At 38.7% G+C, this 22,617-nt stretch overlaps 1 protein-coding gene across 1 annotated transcript in view; it reads left to right on the top strand.

Moving 5' to 3' along the window:
- The window catches only part of BRF1 (BRF1 RNA polymerase III transcription initiation factor subunit), a 173,814-nt gene that overhangs the window by 52,271 nt on the left and 98,926 nt on the right, over window positions 1-22,617 (top strand). Inside the window, exon 4 of the mRNA XM_061998945.1 lies at window positions 14,875-14,906. Coding sequence (XP_061854929.1) covers window positions 14,875-14,906 — 32 coding nt within the window. The remainder of the gene's footprint in view (window positions 1-14,874; window positions 14,907-22,617) is intronic.

Here is a 22,617-nt window from a genome sequence, read left to right on the forward strand (position 1 = left end):
CAATAGAAAATGTTTTTTAAGTTTAACTGCCAGATTGGCTTAGTATTGTTGTAAGTGTGGATGATGTAATACTCAATCACATGGTGGTATGTCTGCTATTTTTCCCCCTTTGGAGAGAGAGCGAATAAACTTTCAATTTTATCCCATTTCAGCAGTTTAGGAAAACAGCAGCCTTAAAAGAGACACAAACCAACCAAAATCCTGATTTCTTCCAGAGCTCTGTTTTGGAAGCCAAATGTTCCCTACGCTTTCTTTATTTTGACTTGGTAATTGGAAATAAGATGTTGGAGATAATGTGTGCTTTGAAGCTTATGTATTGTGTATTTTATTTAGATTTAATCCTTTAAACATTTGACAATAAAACATAAATTATGGGGCTCTCATCTTTATATCAGCTGTAAGTGAATCATATAAGTTTTCAACATCCTTCCAGTTTGGGAGAAACACGGTAGTCTCGGTGTTGTTTTGACTGCATCTGTTGGTAAAGTGCTATGAGATTTACTAATCAGTATTTTTAAATGGAGATACATAACTGTTTCTTCAGTGAAGGAGCAGCTTGTCTGCCAAAAATAAAGCCTTAGCTTATGCCTTGACAGGGAGTAGAAATCAGAGTGCTCGGATTCATTTTGTACTGGTAAGCAGGGAAGAAAGGTGAACAAGATATTTTATGTTACTGTATATGAACTACTCCTAATTGAAAGCAAGTTTTGAAAGGGGGGAAGATTTACAGACTGAAAAAGAAATCCTTTTAGTGGGGATGAAAAAATTGTGTCTAACTCATAATATGCTATAATCTTTTTACTATGAAGAGAAAACTGTGTGGTAAAAATACATAATACAATACATAAAAATACATATTCAGCAACATGACATGTACTTACTGACATGTGAAAGTCTTTTTTTTTGCATAAAAACCAGAACTCCAAACACCGCCTCTGCCTTATTGTCAGGAGAGTTTCTCACCTTATCTGTTTTACAGTATTTTCCCTTCTGTAATTGGTCCTTTAAACTTTTTATTGTGCTTACAGAGAGCCTTTTGGCCTTGCAGTTTCCAAGGTGAAACAAAGTTGTTATTGTCATTTCAGGTACTGCAATGTGTGGCACAATTCTAGGGCAAACAAAGAGCTGGTGTTTCGAGTTAGCAGAAAAATCAAGAGATTACCTGAACTTGCTAGATCCTGGGAGCACCACAGTGTCCTTGTTTTGCAAAGATTTTGTCCCCTTCTAGCTAACTTGCGTTAAAAATACACTTTGGGGTTTTTTTTCCCCGTAATGAAGCCATGGCTTCAGAGTAATGAAGTTCTGCCTATTCAGCTCCAAAGGTTATGAGATTATAGATGCTTTTCTGTGACTTTTCCTGTTAGGCAAAAGAGCTGGGCTGTCTGACTTGAGAATATTTTTTTTGAAGTTTGCCATTGAAACCACTGGCAGACCATCCTTGATCTCCAGGGAAATGAAGAAAGTAATGTAAAATAATTGTAATTCATTACTGAAGAAGTCTTCTTTCAAAGAAACATCTTGAGGTTTTAGCTGCTGTGTCTCAGTTGGAGCCTGAAATCAGAGAACCCTCTGTTCTGTACTTAGCTGGAGCTAGAAGTTTGGTTTTCCCACATGAGTTTTGTTAACTTCTGCAGAATCTAAGTTGAATTTTCTTTTCTGTCTGAAAATTTCTGGTCCTTAAAGGATCGGTCTTCTAGAGAATGCAACAGATGCACTGCATCTGTGCTGCTGTCTCAAAGGGCCTCCTAAATCGCTGCATTCTTGTCACATCTGGAGGACCCAGATCATTGCCAATAATTATTTCCGGCACATATTCAGATTATAATTTTTCAGCTGAAAAATATTTCCATCAATGTACAGTTTAATATTTATTATCTTCCACCTAGACTTTAAGCTCTTACTGTGGCAGAAGAAAGCAACTTCAGTGGCTTCAGTGTCCCAACTGTTTCTCATAATTGTTCAGTGATGCAACAAGAGAATGCTCCAGTCCTTGTTTTTTGCTGATAATGTTGGCAGTTTTCCCTGCAGAGCTGTGAACTGGTCACTTTCCTCCTTGAGCAACTGGAGAAGTTGGGAGCACAATCAGGAGATCATTGGCTGAGAGTATTCAGAGCATCAGGACAGCATCAAAAAAAGAAGCTGCAAGAAAACGTAGCTTGACCTAAGTGCTTCATCACATCAGTCCTTCCTGCTGACAGGTTCTAGGATGGGAGGAAAGAGCACAGAACATTTTCCACTAGCTCTCTAGCGGTCAGGGATGTGGTCTGAATAGGAAAATACCTGAAGGTGTTGGAATATGCAGGAAACCACCTAGAATATCTGTGGCCTATGTGGGATTGTAGAGTAATTCAGATTGGAAGGGGCATCTGGAGGTCATTTCTTCAGTTCCTCACTCACATCCTCAGTAGGTTGCTGAAGGCTTACTCTGGTTGAGTGTTTGTGTCAATGGACATCCTGCTGTCTCTGGATTTTACTACCCTAATGGCAAAGGTTTATTTTTTTCATAATATCTGGTCAGATTTTCTCTTGCTGCAGCTTGCATCTGCTGCCTTTTGTTCTGTCTCTGTGTGTCTGAGAAGAATTTACCTTTAATATTCTCTATACCCCCTCATTAAGTAGCTAAAACAGCATTAGATCTCTCCTAAAGCCTTTTCTTCTCTGGACTGGGCTGAACCAGTCCAGTTTTCTCAGCTTTTCCTTGTGTAACACATCCCTTCAGCCATCTCCATTGCTGTGATCACTCCAGAGTACTGGTGTTGTACTTAAGAACCTCGACCTGAACGTGACTTTCCAGATGCAGCCTTGTAGGTAGTGAATAGAGGTGAATAACCACTTCCCCCAACCGCTGGGTGCCCTTTTACTTCTGCTAATACACCTTAGTACGCGTTTGGCCTCTCTTGACGTGAGAGCATGCTGCTGACTCCTGCTCAGCTTGTCCATCCAGGAGATGAAGGGATCTTCATCTCCTCTTTGTGCAAGCTGTTCCTTCGCTGGTGGCTTCAGTGTGTATCATAGCAAGGGATTACTCTGTTTCAGGTGTGAGGCTTTTCAGGAAGTTCAAAGACAGATGCAGCTCCTGTCAGCCTAGTTTTCCAACTTACTAAGATCCCTCTGAACAGCAGCCCCACCTTCTACTCCCCCAGCTTGGTGTCATCTGCATTCTTGCCTAGGGTGCCTCCTGCCCTGTCTCACTCCTAGTCAAGTCAGTGTTGCCCCCAGGGAAGCCTGCAGTAACTGTCTGCTAGTTTCACTTTAAACTGTTAATCACAGCTCTTCAAACTTGGCAGCCCAGCCAATTTTATGCTTACCTTGTAGGCCAGCTAGCCAAACTGTGATGTCTCAACCATTTGGCTTTAAGAACACCATGGCAGACCACATCTGCAGCTTTGCTGGTGTCAAGATAAGATGCATCCACTGTGGTGCCAGTTTCCCCTGAAGCCTGTGTTGCTTCGGATGCCTCGTAAAGCTGATGGATAGGTTACAGTTTGCTCAGGGGTGCAGCTGAACTGTCTTGCCGCTCAGGGTTTAAGTGTTTGGCTGGTGCTCTGTATGGAGAATTTCTCTTTGCTCAGAGTCCCGAGTGATCTGTCTTCTGAGGGATGACACAATGACAGGTGCTCGTTGATTCTTTTTAGTTTGTTGGTTGATTCTTGGTGGTTTGGTTTTGTTTGCTTTTTTTTTTGTCTAGGGCTGGTGACTAAAGCCTCTTCCTGACTTGCAGAAAACCCAGATTTGCTTCCATAAGGGAGATTAAAAGCTGAGAAGGTAGTCAGGCCTGAACCCTGACAGTTCTCCTTTTGAAGTTGTTGTTGCTGTGCAATGTGAAAGGCAAGAATTGTGGGGCACACAAGTGGGAGGTTTTGTAGGTGAATTGGAAGGGTGTGTATATGTAGTTTAGCTTCTTTCTCTCATATTTGTTTCTGTGTGTTTCTTTACTTTTTCTACCATTGTGTTTGTTATATATGATTATATTGACCTCATACTTAAACAGTCCTGGCACCAGGACTGTAACTCTAGTTTGATTCCTCCTAGCTGAGAGTCCCTGGTATAGAATTTATAGCATTTTGTGGAGGAGATCAGTATTAAAATCCTCATCTTCTGATTGAAGAAACTAAGGCACAGAAGGGAAGCAAAATGACTTGCTCATCAAGGCAGTGATACAATGTAGATATATTTGTCTCCTGTGCATCTATACCCTATACTGTTGCCTCCCACAACGTAGGAGTCCTGTTCTACATTCTCCTGGTTTTTTTTTTTTGGTAAGGCCCTGGCATATACTTTTCCAATATTATTGACTAAATCCCTTGGAAATTTTGGCTAAAATTATGAAGAAGATAGAGTTCTGCAGTTTTAGTGGCTCTGCTGTTGTACTGAGCTTGTGATGAGAATCCTCGGCTGAGTTTGTAAGTCTCGAGTGATGAGGAAAAAAGTTATCCTTCTTCTTGAAAGCTTTGCAAATACGACACAGTCAGTGAGCAGCTGTAAACATGAGACCCACAATAGCATTCTTGGTTGTTGTTTGGAGCAGAGCTGTATTTTAGGAGCTTGCCATCAGCGAGCTGTAGAATGTTATTTCAAATTACACTGCTAGGTTACAATACAACTGCTGCAAGGCTGTGTGAAAGGAGTCTAAGGAGATCTTTCCCAGCATATCACTGGCAGTTTTTATTTCCCAGAGGCAGATGATATGTACATCATTACTGATATTTTTTCTTTCTTTCTCTCATGAAGAATTCCTGCAGCTGAGATAAGTTTACAGCTTCTTAAAAACTGATAATGAAAGAGCAGTCTCTGTGCTGTAAGAGAGACTTGAGATAAGTGCTTGCCATTGCTATGGCATTCAAAAGAAGATAAGTCAGGGGAAAAAGTTTAAAATGACACTTCAGGAAAATATTCCTCGTTTTCCATCTCAATTAAAACCATTGAATGAAGGTCATTAACTTTTAAGAACAAATGCCATTTGCAAGTAAATTAACTTTAGTGTGTTCGCTAGCTGATGCTGTGCAGCATTGTCTTGCTATTCCTTGGGAGTTCCTACTTAAGCAAATATTGGCAGTAGTGCCAACAGAATGACAGCATCTGTGACAAGTGGAGAGTTGCAGCAGATTGCTTACTGAAGACCTGACTTTTCAGTAGGATGTATGAACATGTTCAGTACATGTAGTCCAGCCCCCTCCTCCCTCCACTTCCCCCAAAAGACTGGTCCCAATAGAGGTTTTTCCTTTTGCTCTTTCAAGATCTCTTTATAAAGATGAGTAACTGAGAATGGAGGACTTGACACTTCATCTTTTTTAACTCTTAAGAACAGATAACGTGTATTTACAAAGTAATTTTAATGCAAATTGGTGCAAAATAAAATTAAACATTAAACTGGTTTTAAAGCTGGTATAGGAGCTTATTAGCTATGTGTTTGGGATAATAAAGCATGAAAATTAAGACTGGCATACTTGAAAGGAAGGACTGAATCTGTGATATGCATTGCATATATTTTTGTTATAAGGAGCTCAGGATGTCACTTAGCTCTTAAGCCCTTTTTGCACATTTTGGACAGGGGGACAAATGTGTCTGTATTTGCGTATTGTAAGCCCACTAGTTAGATCAGGGTGTTGCATTAAGACAGGGAGTAGCTTGAGTCTTTCAAAGGCAGGGAGATCATCTGAAAAATAATTGTTGACCATAAAGTTATTTGCCTACTGGGAAATTGCAGCTGAAATACATTTGAAAGCTTATTTCTTGGACCCTTTGGAGAGACTTGGGAACCCCAAAGTCAAAATATGTATCATAATAGTAAGATAATCGGAAGAATTCAGAGGATTTTACTGAGGAAGGGGAAACAATTGTCTTCATCATAAAAACACAATAGAAAAGGATGATTTTTGTTTTGTGGGGCAGTGGCAAAAATGGAAACAGAAACCCAGTGTCCTGAGGCACAGCCTAGAGTCCCTCTGGGCCATACCTTTCAGTTTCTGGTGAAAAACTGATTCCAAAAGGGAAGCATTTATTTCCCATCCTTTCATGTAGATAAAATGCACAGTATATCAAATACCTGTGACTATTTTCCTTGCTAATAGATAATCTCAAAGATTTAGTCCTGTAATTGAACTCTGAAAAGTTAGCTACCTTAAAAATCTCAGATGTGTTGTCTTTCTTCCACGCCATATAAACTCCTCCTTCCACCTGCTGTATTATACTTGTTCAAGGACCAAGTTGAATCTTTTTATTGGGGCAAATTTTCAGGACATAAATGTGTACACTAAAGTCCAGTATATTATGTCCTTGAAGGAGAATGTGTCATGTTGAGAATGGCATCCATTTTGAAGTGTGATGTATCACTTCTGTCTAGCCCTGAAAGGTGTTTAAAATTGATATTTGATAGTTTCAAAGTTAGAAGAGCTATTGCAGTTCTTCTGTCTGTCTTTCTGTCTTCAGTTGGGCTCTCGGGAAGTGAAGGTATCTTCTCACCCTACCAGTGACAGCTAAAGGTAACCTCTCCTTTGTGCATTGTTGTGAAGGAGAAAACATGATTGTTTCTTATCCACAGGTTGGTAAATTCAAACATGCTAACTCAGTTGCTTCTGTCTGTCACCATATCCCAAGTTACTTGGACAACTGTCCAAGGTGATAAGGCGAGTTTTGTACTCCCATTCTGCTAAATAAACCACCTTTTAACTCTCTTGCAGTGGTACTCTAGAGCATTGCCTGTGCAAGATGAATTACTCTAAATTTGGTAAAATGCTTTATAAGTAACTCATTTGGGACAAGCTGCTACTTATGAACCATAAGGCAAACCCAGTTTAGAAAATGTAGCTGTCTTTATTAAAGGTAAAATGAAAATCCCGTGTACCTTGCTGCTGTTATAACTTATGGAGGTTTTTTTTCTACAGTGAATATGGAGAAATCTTTTATATATTAATATAGGCATTACCTAAAGTGAAAGCATGAGTTGAGACTTTTTCAACCCATCAGTGCAGCACATCAGTTCAGCTCCAACTTTTCCTGTTTATTGTATTGCAAATGACTAAACCAGACAGCTTTGAGGAGTTCAGCTGGTGTAAAAGTGTTGGCCTGTCCTGCTTCCCAAGCACCGCTGATGAACCGGTCCTGAACACCCTGTTTTCAGCTCCATGCTGCATTTAAGTTCTGTAACAAAACCAGGTGATTGAGGAAGTTATCCTGAGTTACTGTAGTGTCTTTAATCCAACTTGATTTGGTACTGCAAGAGTAGTAATTAACATTTTGTTAGCATTTGTGAAAGCGTTGCTCAGTCCATGCCCAGGAGAGGGCCGGTCACATCCATGAAGCCATTACGCCTGGTGTTTGCAGATGCTGGAGATGTGGGGGAGATTTTCCTCTGCCTGCCAAGGTGAGGTTTCATGATCCACAGGAATACACCACTAGGGGAAGGACATTCCTGACCTGTCCACTCTCCGAGTACAAGGGCTCCCTTTGGTGCATGGCGGTAAGTATCCAGTTCAAGTAATGAAAGAGGTTTCTCTAGCGATGTGCCTACAGGTATCTGATGGGGAAGAGTTTATTCTATCATTGTGTAACATGACATAAGCTGATATGATTCTCTTAGAGGCTTTTGAGAATGGGGAAATTTAACACATGTGCTTGTTGTACATGCCACCAAAGGCCATTATGGAGTCAGCAGCCTCGGAGTGGCAGGGATGCAACTCATTTTTTTTGGAGCTGTGGTGTTTTTCTTAAAACAAAGGCTCTAGTGTCAGAAATTTTCTGCTAAACGAGTGGCACTGTTTTATGTGTAAGATATTACCTAATGCCTATGCATGGATAAATCAAGTTCACTCCTACTGGCAGGAAAGCAGTGCCTGAGTTCCTGTGCAAGCTCAGCCATGGCCCAGTCTGGGTGCAGCAGCTGCTGCACTCCCTGCCCAGCAAATGTCTGTGGAGATAATTCTCTGAGGAGCGCTTAACACCAGTGCACTAGGCTCAGTATGGGTATGAAAGCAAAGATGTAATGCTTGGCTTCTAGCATGGAAAATGTAAAACATTCTATATCTACAGAATTTGCTTTTGTTCTGGTTTAATTGATCACTGTAATGCTGCTTTTCAAAAAAAAAGCAGGGTGTTTGCTGTGAGTGAACTTTTGCACAGGAACTGTGTGTGGACATAAAACAAGGAAGGTGTTATCAGCTTTATAAGGTTTTTGGTTTACTATAAAGCATTTATTCTGCAGGCTTTTACTCCTTATTTGTTTTAAGGTTTCCCTTTCAGATAAGGTAGGTCTTTGTGTTTTGGAGCAAGCTGGGGAGAACTCTGCAAACAGTCTTACTTTAAAGAGAAATTTGAGAAGGTGGGATGGGTGACTGAGAGATTGTCTCAAGCTCTGGTTCTGATGAATGCTTTAAGCCAGTGTGAGCTGGCACAGCTTCAGAAAGAAGTCATCTTGCTTTGCCCTTGTCTGCTCAGCCCTCCCCCAGTGCATCCCTGGCCTTCTATCAGCCCAGGTGTCTGTGCAGTTACGTGGGAACTGGGGAGTTAACCCAGCTGAAAACAGGCAAAAAATTAAAAAGAGGAAGAAAAAAGATTGATTTCAGTCAGTTCACTAGGCTGGTTTTCCATGTTGCTGCAGCAGTTGCAGCCCAGGGAAGGGGGTGGTAATGGGCCATAATCCAACCAGTCTGGGGGCAGACTGGCTGAGATTGTTCTATTTTGTTTGCATTTCTTTTTCTTTTCTTTTTTGCACCTTTCCAAACTCTTACATTTGGACTTGTCCAAAAATCAATGTCAGGCTCGTGTCAGTGCTGGTTTTCCTTTGCCACCTCTGTGGGGGATTTTTCTCTGCATCTGGTTTCTGCCCCTTCTGTGTCTCAGGCAGCTCCTTGACGTTTCAGAACCCGTACGTTCCTTCTGTGCTCAGTACCCCATTGTCATCTCTGAATTGTTCTTCCAAATCTGCACCTCTGAGTTTTGTGAAACTTTTCTTTCACTATCAGTGCAAGAGTCAGAATCTTTATTTATTTATTTATGCAGTTTCATACCTGCTTATGTGTTTGAACTCTTTTCAGACATGGGAATCTTTTCAGCAGGGATTTTACTATGTATTTTTGTTTTTTCCCCTTGCAGCTTGATCTTTGCTCCTTTCCTAGTGCCTCTCTCCCATTCTTGTCTGCCAGCCCTGCTCTTCTTTTAAGTTTTTCCTTAAACTTTGCCTCTCCTAACAACCTCTCTTGTTTTCTCTTACCAGCATTTGTTCAATTTACTGTTCAGGGAATGAGATCTCTCTTGTTTGGAGACTCTTTGTTGTTTGAATATAGCCAACTCCTATTTATACACGGTCGCATTGTCCGGGTTGAAGATTAACCTCATGTCTCTCAAAACTGTTAAATTCACGTTTACATTTTCATTCCATGCCTGAATTTTCTTTTCCCAAGTAAACCTATTTACTAGATTGTCTTACAGTAGCTTAGTGTGGCTATTCTTTGCATATTATATCCATCTGATATTCTGAATACAGTGAGTTGACTGTATGAGCGTTTTGGGACAAGAAACGTTTCTGGGTTTGGGTTGGGTTTTTTTATTGTGTTGCACTGTGTTATAAATTTACATACAATTATGAAAATACTTTGCAATATTCCCCAAAGCAGGTTATGTACTTGAAGTCAGTGGGAATAACGGCCTAGCCAAAATGCTTTGAAGACCACGTTCTCTAAGGGCAGCGTTTTCAAAAGAGCTGAATGCTCACTGCATATTCAGGCAGCCTGGCATGCTTTGGAAACCGTTCTTCTAAATGAGAATGACTCTGAAGACAATTATTGAGAAAAGCTACAGTATTAATTTAGTAAAGACTGAACTGTGAGGTGCATTGGGGAGTCTGAAGGTTAATGTAGCTCACAGGCACTGGATCCATCCAGTCTAACTGGCTGTGGCGCCAGTCAGCAGCCCGGTTGCCCTAGATTTTGTCTACAGTCACAAAAAGGGAGAACTGGTGTCAGAGGCTAACTCAGACCTTGGGGTAGCTGGAAAGAAACACTTCTAACCCTTGCAGATAACACCATGAAATCAGCCAGGCTGAATGCATGCCGAAATGCCTGCCTCTTTGTAATAATCTGACTAGGTGGTTGTATGATGCTGAATTACTGCTGTTAACTCTGCCTTAGCAGTGAAGACAAGGGCTTGCATGTGCTGAAACCGCTAGAGAAACATCCTAATTTCCTTGGGGAAGGAGTGTGACACTGCTTTTTGTCCTTGAGTATTTTAGAATACAGACTATAGAAAAATAGAGTCTTATGAAATATAGATATGCAGCTATCTGCAGAGAAGGAGAAAAACCTTCATGGACCAAAAAATGCAATTCTTGTCATACATTAATCTAAACATTACTATAGATGTGTTTATGCAAATGATGTTTGTTACTTACCAGCTTGATTTGTTAAATGCTGTTTTTATTTGTGTATATGAGTGCAGTCTGTGCTATGTGGACTTCTTTGCACATACAAAATTGCAAACTTAAACTTTCGAAATTGGACGTGTAGAATTTCAGCCTCAAGGCAAAGCTTCTATTAGAGTCGTCACAAATGAGTTTTCTACAAAAGAATTGGGTTTGGTTATTATTTTCTAATCATTTTAGTTCAGTGTTATTGAGAAGAGAAATGTTTACTTTGAACAATTAGTGCTGTCAGTCAGTGTTAATGAATTGCTAATTAAAATGGTGAAAGTTTGTAAAGCAGCGGAGATAATCGTGATAAGTCGTAATCAGAAATCACTCATGTATGGAAATATGGAAAAGGGTGTTTGTGAATTGTGTGTTGAACTCAAAGGTAGAAAATTGAGTTCAGGGCCGGCCAAGGAAATGCTGTTACTAGTTTTTCACCCTGGTATTACTCCACTTCTATGTCCACTCTCCCTTTTGTCTTATCTCCATGTGTTTGCTATTTTAAGTGCTTCTGGAAGGTTCCCGTCTCTTAAGTAGCTTATACAGAATCATTGAACATTGTAACATTCAAATCATAAATACTTAATTCTGTTTAGAACTTGAGAAAAATTTGGTTAAATATTCAGAAATTGTCTTTTGCTTTTCAGTCATATTTCCTATTAAGCTTTGCTTTTTGTTTGCAGCTGGCTGCTTTGCTGTTCTTGAGTCGAGAGAGTGACTTTATGTTTAAATATTTTATACATTAAATGGATTCAGTTTTAGTTTGTGTGAGACACAGAAAGCATTTGAGTTTCAACTGCAAAAAGGTGTAATGCTTCATTAGTGGACAGCACAGCTCTTAGAGTTGTCTAGATTTCTGCTGAGTGACTTGCAGTCATGATTCCATGGCAATAGTCCTCTTCCTGTAGTATGACTGACTTTGTAGTAAGCTTGTCAAAATAACTAAAGAAAATGTTCTGAGGATAACTTAACAGAAACTAATCTAATTACAATAAATACTAGACTCTTTGTCTTTTGTGCCTGTACCTCCCAGATAGGATGTGCTACTTAGCGGGAGAATTTTGATGCAGCTGTGTGACATGAAATGGTCTGTCTGGAGGTTTCCTGATTCGTGTAGATTGTCAAACAGTAAAATGAAGATTTATTGTTTAAACAAAAGAAAAAAGATTAGGAGGGGTAACAATACTATTGTAAGCAATAGTTGTTAATTTAAAAGCATCTTCCACAATTTATTCCTGCACCTCTGTGTGTAACTTTGGCAAATGGCAGTTTAACCTCCTGGTAAATGTTAATACTGAAAACCAGGGGGGTTTTGGTGCATATAAATACTTTAGGATTGCTGGAATACGTAAAATGTAGGTCTGTCTGAAGGACAAATGCATGCTTGCTTTGGTATTTTGGATTTTAGGTTTCCGATACTGTTCATTTGATCGGCAACTTTTCTTTCCTCTGGTGCTGAAAAGAAGATCACTATTGCTGTGATTCACGGTGCTCTCACATTGTCTGAGGATTACTAGATTATAAAGGCAGAAAGGCAGCCTTCTGGCCACTCAGTCTGACCTCTTGCATCATGTTGGTCAAAGGATTCTCTTGAATTAAATCTTTTGAAGTAAAGTCTTTAGCCTCATCTCATTTTGATTTAAAAGTTTATAGTGATGGACAGTCAATTGCATACCTTGGCGAAATTAGCTTAGAGAATGACAGCAAAGAAACTGTTAACACTTGTTTCTTTTTCTCTCTCTTTCACTTTTTTTTTAATTGGATGCATTTATAACCTAATTCCCCTTGTGTTTATGTCCAGTTATTTTGTATGTGGATATCTACAATATCAGTAGCTTTCTATCCCTTTGAGAACTTTTCCATGTGCTAGCAGTCTCTATATATAAAATCATCATTGTTTCTTTCAGTCTCAAAGAAAACATTTGTCTTATGACTGTATAATTTTTGAATACATATTAACTATTATCTGCTGCTTTCAGCTGTTCTTGTATGTTCTCCTGAAGGGTTCCAACTCTGAAAAGGAGTTTGAAAACAACTGCCTGTTTTTACAACTACTTCCTGCTGATAATTGTGCTCACAGTATTCATAGTGAAGGCCAACCCATTGCTACTGCATGACTCAAATTTCCCCTTTGCTTTTGCTTCACTGTAGCAGCTACATGTCTAATCAGGGAGAGAGATTGCTAGGGGCTACCTTAAATGAAATCCAGAAATGCCACATTTTTACTGTGACCTTTGCTTACGTTTTCAGTGGACACTTGAACTAACTTCTCGTAAGAAGCAAAGCAACTGTACATTAAAGTACCTATAGTTTAGCTCTGAATTGCTTCAGAGTTGCTTGAACCTCGCAAGTGAACTTTGTTTTCTTAGCTCTAATCTTCTGTCTTATAAGCCCATGCAATGCTCTGCTTCTTCTTACTTGGACAAAAAGGTTCTGTTTTGTTTTACAGTAATAAAGCCTCAGCACTTTTAATGTGTTATTAAATTTAGATCTTCCCCCAAAGTGTTTTTAATGGTTTGAGGAGGATGAAGAATACTTTAATATAGAGATTTCATGTCTGTAACTGAACTGTCTAGGTTAGAAAAGTAGCACATTTAAGATCTGAATTAGTGTTTGGCACTGATGCTCTCTGACTCCTCTTTCCCAAGGGATGGCAGGCAGACTCCAGGACCACTCAGTTGCTTGGTTTGGTGCCTTGGTAATCTATGAGCTGCTTTTCTCTTGCTGGCTTTTAAATTTTTTTGGGTTTTTTTCCTAAATTGTGATGGAATCTATCAGATATGAGTGATAATTTTAGTTTATCTCAGTGGTGAAGGTGTCTCAGGGTAGGCCTAGAGTACCAGGTCAGTAACAAGGTAGGAATATTTTCAGACCTAGAGTATTCCTCAAGCATAAAATTGGTGTAGTTTCCTTCCTGGATCTGTTTGATGAGCTGACAATTATGATGTTTCCTTGGCAAATAGATTGTGAAAGTCTTTCCGGTTTCTCCTTTCTTACTACTTTGACCAGAAAGTTGCATTGAATTCAGTGTTGCTCTGTGAAGATATCTGAGCTGTGTATTTTACAGATTGTTTTTGTTAGCATATTTAAGATTACTTTAATGTCTTGCATAGTACTATCTGTAATGGATTTGGGATTTATTTCAGAGACATGCTGAGTTTTTGGCTAATTAAATAGCTATGCTGTGCTTTTTAATGCTAAAATTAGCTTTCCCCAAATAATATTAACATAATGTATTGAATTTTATAACAGATTTGGAGTTCTAAATTCATAAAATTCCAAATGCAAGCTAAGGATAGAAATGCTAGAGGATAAAAATACTTACTGAGGCAAATGTTAGTGTGTAAACTGATTACGTTATCTGAATTATTCTCCTTTCATGGCTAATAATATTTAGGATTACAGTACTCTGGTGTAGTTGTAAGAGCATATGCTAATACTTGTGTTACTGCCATATACCAAACTACACTGACATCCATGGATGGCTTGTTTAATACTGGGTTCCTTAACACATTGCACCAATGCACGTACACTCCCACATACATGTTTTCTTTGCCTGCCTCTCTCTCTCCCACACACTTTACTTTGACACTCCTTTTCATGGTAAACCGGGAACCCATTTACAACTTGTAACCACACCTGAGTGTGATAAGGAGATCCAGCATGTGTTGTTTACTTTGATAGCAGTGAGAAGGCAACCTTTGCACCTTAAGCTTGATGCTGCTTGGTTATTTTTCTTTTTAGGTGCTGTTAATACTACGCATAAGTGTCCCTACTTTCAGTAAAACTTGTAGCTTGAGAACTTGTAGTGATTTTGGCTTGGTTTTACCTATGATGAGTTCTAAATGTACCTGTAATGTGTTCTAGATGGTGACCTATTATTTTAGGAGCAGCATAAGATATGATGGAGTGAAAACTCAAAGGTAACAGCTGATTTGCTCAGTGAGAGAAGAGATTAGCCAAAGCAGCTTTCTCTTCCCAACTCTTTGGACAGATCCTCATAGAAGAGGACAAAATACTGCAGTTTTCGTAGTTCATTCTTCCATCAGTTTTTCTGGGACCCTGGGCTCCTAAGCTGGTATAGGAGACTGACAATCCTTTATATTCTTAAATCAAGTGTAATACAAGTGTTCTGTCTTGCCACTGTTGTTTTTTCTTATCGAGTTGTTCTTAGACTACAGTATATGATGAGTATTGAAAGTCACAAAAAGGTATTGGCATGTTTTTTGAGACCATCGCTCCACACAGACAGCTTGTGCAATAAATGCAGTGGGTGCTGGCAGGACTTTTTGGTGAGCTAAACTGTTAGCTGGATGCTAGTTGTTAAAAGAAGACATACCTCCAAGTACCTAGTCCATATTTGGTTTCTTTGACAGTTAAACCTGGTTTTATTTCTGCATTTTTTGGGGTTGCTAATGAAATGAAGAAACACTGTCACATTCAAGAAGCGTGTATATTCCTTGACTTCTTCACAGACATGTTACTTGACCTCAGTGACCTTCTTCAGGTATTGTATCCTTTTTTTTTTATTTGAAACTTCTGTTGAATTGTTAAAGTTTAAGATTAATTGCAAGCAAAGAGCTGCCAGTGTGGGCTATTTGACATGTTTTAATTCCTCCCTAAAAAATCTGAATTGGAAAATCAGAGGGTTGGCAAATCTGAAGAAATTGTTCCATAAAATTCAATGTCTGAAGTATTTTTTTGCTTTGAATGCTCCAATTAACATATGAAGGATTGTTACAATCCTTTCATCAGGATTCAGAGTCACTGCAACAGCACAGGGTCAGATGTTACATGTTTTTAAAACAAAGGTTGTTGAAGACAGAAATAACTTTTGTAGTAGGTAGCGCTGTGTAAATGGATTGCTGCATCACAGACTCGTGTTTTATAACATGTATTTTGAGAGAAATATGTACTTGCTCTGGATGTGGAAACAGAAAGCTCTACTGACATATGCTGTCTTACCCTCATTCTCCATGTTACAACTGTTTTACATACAATGTGAGTAGGTTAGTTGCATCTATTTTTGTCCTCCCAGCTGTCTTGGTAAATGGCATCCCTCTGAAGCCTATTTATTGCTTGAAGCGATCTGCTGGAACTGCAATAATCACACAAATCCTTAAATTCATAAAATTGGTAACTTTCTTCTCTTTTCTCAACTTTTACTGAATTGCTTTGATTACTTATAACCAAATTACTGCAAATGCTGCATTTGTAGAATGGGAAGTTTATTTCCTTCTAAGCACAGGTAATTTTTCATGGTGATTGTTATGAAATAGATTGATCGCAGTAATATGAAGAATAGTCTCACAGTGTGGAGAAGAAGAAGTGGTATTGTATCTGTAAAAGAGAAAAAATATGTACTGTCAGCAGGAGCAAACAAGAAAGATTGAATGATTTGTCTTTTCCTCTCTGTACGTTCCAGCCAGAAAAGGTGTTGAGAAGGGGCATATGAAGACCAAAAGGTTAAAGAGGGGTAACTGAAGAGATGGGAGAGTCAGAAATAGATTATTAGTAGGGAAATAATAAACCCTGTAAACAGGAAAAATGGACAGTTTCACTATCATGATCTGTGTGTGTTTAACTGTGTGAAGACTTCTGATGTGCTTTACTTTGTAGCTTCTTTAAGGTGAATCTGATCAAACAGGAATCTTAAATGCCATGGTAACTGTGGCTAGCCAGAAAGCCCTGTTTGAGAATGTATAAACGAGCTTTTCAGGTCCTAGCTTGATTTCTCCCTTACCCTGAGTTTGTTTAAAAGAAACCTCAACAAGAAAACCCACAGACAAACCAAAACCCCTAAAACCCAAACGGCAAACCAAAAAAACCACCAAACCTTAGTGGCAAAAACTTTCATGGCCCAGGCAGAAAACTTACATTGTGCTTTAGGTCAGCCTTTGCCCACAGATTGTATGGCTACTAAGGAAAAGCAATTAATTCATTAGATTGTCCTATAATGGCTTGAAGTAACCCTCTTTTTTTCTCCCATCCTGACTTTGAGATGTGAGTGTCATTAAAGAAGAAAGGTTGTTAGCAGTAGTAGTAGTAGCAGTGGTATTACCTTTCCAAAATATTTAACTTGTTCTGGCTCATCTATCCAAAAGATGCCATACTGGTCCAGGTAACTGTTTTTTCTTGGTAAAATGTGAAAGGTTTCAATTTTATATCAGAAATTAGTTTAAGAAAAAACTATTTCAGTGTGAGGGTGAGGGAGCCCTGGCACAGGCTGCCCATGGGGGGTTGTGGAGTCTCCTTCCTTGGAGGTCTTCAAGACCTGCCTGGACACGTTCCTGTGTGACCTGATCTAGGTGACCCTGCTTCTGCAGGGGGGTTGGACTGGATGATCTCTAAAGGTCCCATCCAACCCCTACCATTCTATGATCCTATGATTACACATGAAAGTCTAAAACTTGAGCTACCGCTGACCTTCACCAACTCTGCTTAGATGCTAATAGTGAATTTTGAGATGTTTCTTCAGAATTTTCTGTTTGATGCAGCTCAGTTCCTGTGGGAGCTGAAGCAACTTGCAGGGTTGCTAATCGTTTGAATGCAGGAATTTTTAAAAGAAATTACCAAATGAAACGTCCTGACTGAATTATGGAACACTTTGAAATAGGTTTCAGTACATTTGAGGTGAGGAGGTGGATGGGGAAAGGTGTAACAGTCTTTCATGACTTGCTTCATCTAAAACCAAACAAAAAGTAAGCTTTTAAGCTCCAGCTAGCAGCAAAAAAAGATACATGAAAGCCTGTGGCTATCCATCACTTCCTTTTGCAGCTGGAAACTATATTAGCTGTGCCACTCTGCATCCCACTTAGGGCACTGTCTGCATCTGACTTTCAACCAGTATCTTGCAAGTGCTGGGAGAGTTAACAAGAAGGGAGGTGGCTAAAAGTAAGAGTAACATGAAGATGATTTGAATCTGCTGTTATCTGCAACTCAGTATTTGTTTAATGACCTATTAGATTTGTGTTCTTTCTCTATTGTTCTTTTGTTTAGCTTTAAAAAAAAAAAGAGTGTGGGGGGGAAATCATTAAGTGTGGCCTCCTGGGCTCTGTACTGTACTTTTTGTACAACTTCTCTTCCTGTCTTTATTGAGTTGCCTTGGGAATTCGGTCTCCCATTCTCCATTAAAAAAAACCCCTAAAAAGCTGTCCCCTGTAGTGTAATATGCTTTTAGAATAGTATTGTACTGCTAAAACTTAGCAACAGAGGAGACTAATTTCCACTGTTAATGACAGTCTAAGAAGTCATATCGGTTTTTCTCTTATGCTGATGACTGAGATGTGGGAGTTTGTCTTGTTCCACTGGAGAAATGCGACATTTCATAATAGTCTTTGGAGCTTCAAAATTGCTGTCAGCTTGGAAAATGCCAAAAATGTCCCTCTTCCCCTCCCAACCCCCTTTTTAAATTTGAAAGGCAATTTCTTTGGTATTTTTACTCTTATTTCACATTCAGATCAAATATGTCCTATGTCTTGGAAACCTCTTGTTGGAAGTGTTGTCAGATTCAGTATGCCTCTGGTACATTTAGGCTTTAAAGCGTTATCTGAAAAGAACTGAAAATGTCCAGATCCCTGCTACAAATCGGGCTCCTTGTGCAGAGCAGTCATGCTGCATGTTGATTGAGTTGGAAGGATGATCAGTCATCAGTCTCTGACAGGGAAAGTACTTACTTACATTTCCAGATACTGCATTTTACTTGCAAATATAGTCTTGAGAGAGGTCTGTAATCAGGCCTTTTGTTTGCTTTTTTTTGTTAGTCCAATATAAGCGACAGGCCTTGCTTGTTTTAGAAGAGTTGCAAAGCTTGTCTAGTCTTGGCTCAACTTTTGAACAGTTTAGGTTTGCTCATCTGTTTTTCGAGCATCTCATTTCTTTCACCTGCAAAACTATTTGCCTCAAATTTTGATCTTGATGTGGTGGAACATTGCCTTTGTCATCCTCAGAAATGGCAGTTTCTTTTTTCGCCTCTTGTAATCTCCAGTGTCATGGTCTTTGCAATATGGTCGTAAAAGACTTGGGAAAGAGGTGTCAGTGGTGCTTTGATCTCCAATTTGAACCTAGTAGAATATAATTTTTAGTGTGCCTTGTGGTGTGTCCTGCTGTTAAATAAGGCTGATGCTTACAGAAAAGATGTTAGAGCCAGGCTCTTTGAAGGACTGTACAGCAGGAGAGTTTGCAGCAATGGACATAATTAATTAAAAAGAGATGTTTTGGTATCAAGAAAAGGTTTTCCACCATCAGGACAGCCAAGCATTGAGACAGGTTGCTCAGAGCACTTCTGAAGCCTCTGTCCATCAAGGTTTTTAAGATCGTGAGCAACCTGGTCTGTTCATGTAGCTGACCCTGCTTTTAGCAGGGGGTAAGCTGATGACCCACTGAGATCCATTCCAGCTTAACTATGTGCTGCAGTTCTAGATAGGGGAATAGGATGTGAGGAAGTGAAAATCAGTAACTAGTACTCGATTGGTCTAGTGGTCTGTCTTCCACTTCAAAACACAACTTGCACACCTTATATCTATATCTTCAATTTGTCTAGTCAAGTAACAGAACTTTCTTGACTAGAGGGAGTTTTATTATGAGTTATTTTTAGACACTTGCTTTTATTTATTTCTTCAAAGGGCAGCATTGGCCTTACAGATTCCTCTGTCCTTGTTGCAAGCTAAATACTCTAATGGTATAATAATGGTTTATTGTACTGCTGTGGTGCTGGAGGAAGAGTGCTAGGGCTACCACATACAGGGTCAGCAAAAGTAGACTCTCCCTTTGGAGGCTCCAGACTGAAGGCAATGCTTTAAAGCATAGCACAAGAGGAAGCTGCTTAATTTTGATTTGTGCCTCTTTTTGAATTGCTATCTGACAGGCAGTGTTTGGTACATGCTTGTAGTCTTGTTTATTGTCTTTTGAGGATAAATGTAAAATTATGCCTGCAATACGTATCCAACAAATAAGAAGTTTCATTTTATTGTGTGGAGAAGGGTAAAAGAGTATTTTTGAAAGACTGTATTCCTTTGGTTCAGTTTTTAATACCCTTTGTTCATTTAAAGTTATTAACATGTTGACTGCATTTGCCTTTATTGCCCCTATGCAAATTGCTATGTTGATTGAGCTAATTTAAACAACCTGGTTGGGACCTTCAGGCATTACTATACTAGAAATGTTAATAATGAATCAAATAACCACAGGTGCCTCTTTCCCCAGCAACAGACACTCTCCTTAAAAACTCATTTGCTTTTCATGGTTGCTTAATTATTTAGGCAAGCAGCCATGGATGTTTCACAGTGTGAGTTCTCATCGTATTCCAATCGCCTGGTCTTTGTCTTTTTAGAAGACAAAATACCTGAGTCACCATCACCATTTGTCATATTTTTTCCAGAATGCCGCATCATGATCTTGAAAAGCCTTTTTGAAACGTGTTTATGGTGAAAGAGTATTTGTTTATCAGCTTCTGGGACTTAGTAATTGAACGATTGCAGCTTTATTTCTTATTACCATCCAGAAGGTGGAGTGACCTGGTAACTGTGTGAATGGGAGATTCCCTATTTCCCAAAGAGAGTGTAAAATTCTGGAAGGTGTTAAACTGATAAACAGCTGAATTCCTCTTCACTGGAAGTGAGGTATTTGTTGTTATTTCTAAAAGTGGAAGTGTGTTGGTGTTTGTGAACACATCAGGCATGATGTGAAAGCAAAAGGAAATTATGAAAGGATAAGAGTGTCTATGGAAGCGTCCCTTTGAAATCAGCTTCTGATGACTGACAGATGTGAAATGAAAAGGCCGAGTCTCTCAAAAATACTGTCAAGGGCAAAGAGCATAGCAAGTGGAAGGATCTTTCTGTAAAGATGTAACTGAATAATTGAAAGCCATTCCTTCTCCAAATGCCCCTTTTAACTAATATAAGTGGTGTATAACAAGAGCAGAAATTAACAATTTGTAAAAGACATCTAAGAGTATCTTAATTATCATGTAAAAACTCAAGGGTAAAGCCAATTTTTTTGGTGTCTGAAGGATGTTTTCCTGCTGAAGATTCTTGTTTGTTTTTTAAAAAAGCAACTCAGTAGTAGGTCCCCTATGTTTGTGTAAACTTACTCTGTTAAATGTAAACTGAATGTAAAACAATGAGGGTATGTAGATACCATAAAATATCTACCGTGACAGAAGTTGACACCACTCTCTGTTGTATTAGATGCTTAGGAAACTTTAATATCAGATGAAAATACGCAAACAAAAGCACAAGTCTTATGGAAGTCTAAAACAACTGCTACACTTTTAACAGCTTTGATTTGGGAGAGTTTGGGGTAATACTGTTTTTCAGAATGATTCTTTTAAATGAAGAAGGGGGAAAAGAAGCCCAAGTTGATGTTGGAAGCTTTAAAGCTGTACCAATTCAAGTCTGAGATACCCTTTTAGATGGGCATTTTTATTTATCCACCATTCTAAGGACTCATGTAAAATTAGATTTTTATGAATGCAAATGTCATATTGTTCTAAATTTGGAGCATTAAGCTTTTGATGGATTGGAGTATACGAATTTTTATAAGAAGTTCTTAATGAAGAAAGAACTAGAAATTAAAGTAAGGCTCTAAATGAATTATCTTAATTTTCTAAGCTTAATGGAGTGTAAAACCCAATACAAATGATGAGAGTAAAGAAAGACTCTATCTATATGCTTATTATATGTGCCTATATCATATCTCATCTGTCACGGGATGTGTGTCTGTGTCTCTGTGTGTTTGCATGATAAATAGTTGAAACTAGTGACAGTGGCATAAAATTGTAGTGAAGGGGCCTCCTTCCACTAAAACCAGAAGTTCTTAAATACCATGTTTCAGCAGTTCAATGCCATTACAGATCTCTGTGTGTACTTTTTATGTCACCTTTAATTTCACATTTAAGAGAAATGCCCTGGAACCTGTGAATATCTGGTAACTTTTAAAGATGAGAATTGTATCATTCAAGAGGGCCTGAATTCTCTTTTCCTACTGATTTGCCAGGAAAACTGGAAACAATTAAATATTTCTGATTCTTTTGTAACTTTACCCTGGCATTAAAATTGTGTGAGCTTCACGAGGGAAATCATACAGAGCACGTAATCCACTGTATATTATCCTTTCTTTCTGCATTCATAGTAACCAGAAACTGCAAAGAAATGCACTTGTGATCAAACGACAGAAATTCCCTGATGTACAATTTTTATTTGAATTTATTAATTTGTATAAATGCACTGCCTGTACCTTGAAGTTGTCATAAACCACTGATGATGTGGGTTCCACTGGAAAAGCAAGTTAGATTTAAGTACATTACTTCTCAAATAGACCATGGATCTAGAGACTTTTAGTTAGGCCAAGGAAAGGGAAGATAAACAGTCATTAAGGATTTTTATTATGCATTTGTCTTTGATTTAGATTTAATTCTGCACTCACTTTAATTGTTAGAACTTCACTAAAAAACCCTGCTTCTTTATGTCTCCTCATGTTTATTTGTTCTTTGATGGCTGCATTTATGGAAAGTTTGCTTGGGAGGAGTTTCATAGAGAGTGACATGGTTTGATGGGGACAAACATCAAATGTTTGGATATGGTCACAAAAGAAAAAAAAAAGCCAGAAGGAGAAATACTTATTGGAATTTGAGTTGGTTGTGGGTTTTTCTTCTAGATTAAAATGAAAGAAGCAGATGCGTTTGTGAAGCCCCCGATAGAATCATCGTACGTATTTGGCTCCACTGAAGTAACTTTATTGATTTGTGCAGTTAAATTGTCCTTGCAGAGTAAGATCTAAGTAATGAGGTTTAAGATTTATAGTAACTTGGTTGGCCAACTTAGAAGGCTGAAACTACAGCCAAATCCCTGCTCCTTATGTTAATATTTTTTAGACAAAAGGTCAAAATGAGCCATTCCAAGCTTGCAGTAAATCTAGACATCTAAAGCCAACTGAAACACTGCAGATATTTTGCTGTGGTAATGTCTGTTCCGTCTCTGGCTCATGGCAAGTTACATCCAACTGCTGTGTGAATTGCCAGATTCAGTAGGTGCTTATTTTTCTGTATAAAATTTGGTAGCTTCCTTCCTAAGAAATACACTTACAATTCAAAGGATATATTTTCTTTACTTTCTTCTCATAGAATAGTATTTCTATGTTGTCTGGTATTTCAGGGGAAAAAAAAGACAGTTAAATTTAAGACTATGGTATCCTTTAGGCCAGTCCAACCATTGGTCAGA

The sequence above is a fragment of the Colius striatus genome, chromosome 6, assembly GCF_028858725.1.
Source record: "Colius striatus isolate bColStr4 chromosome 6, bColStr4.1.hap1, whole genome shotgun sequence".
Classification (NCBI taxonomy): Eukaryota; Metazoa; Chordata; class Aves; order Coliiformes; family Coliidae; genus Colius; species Colius striatus.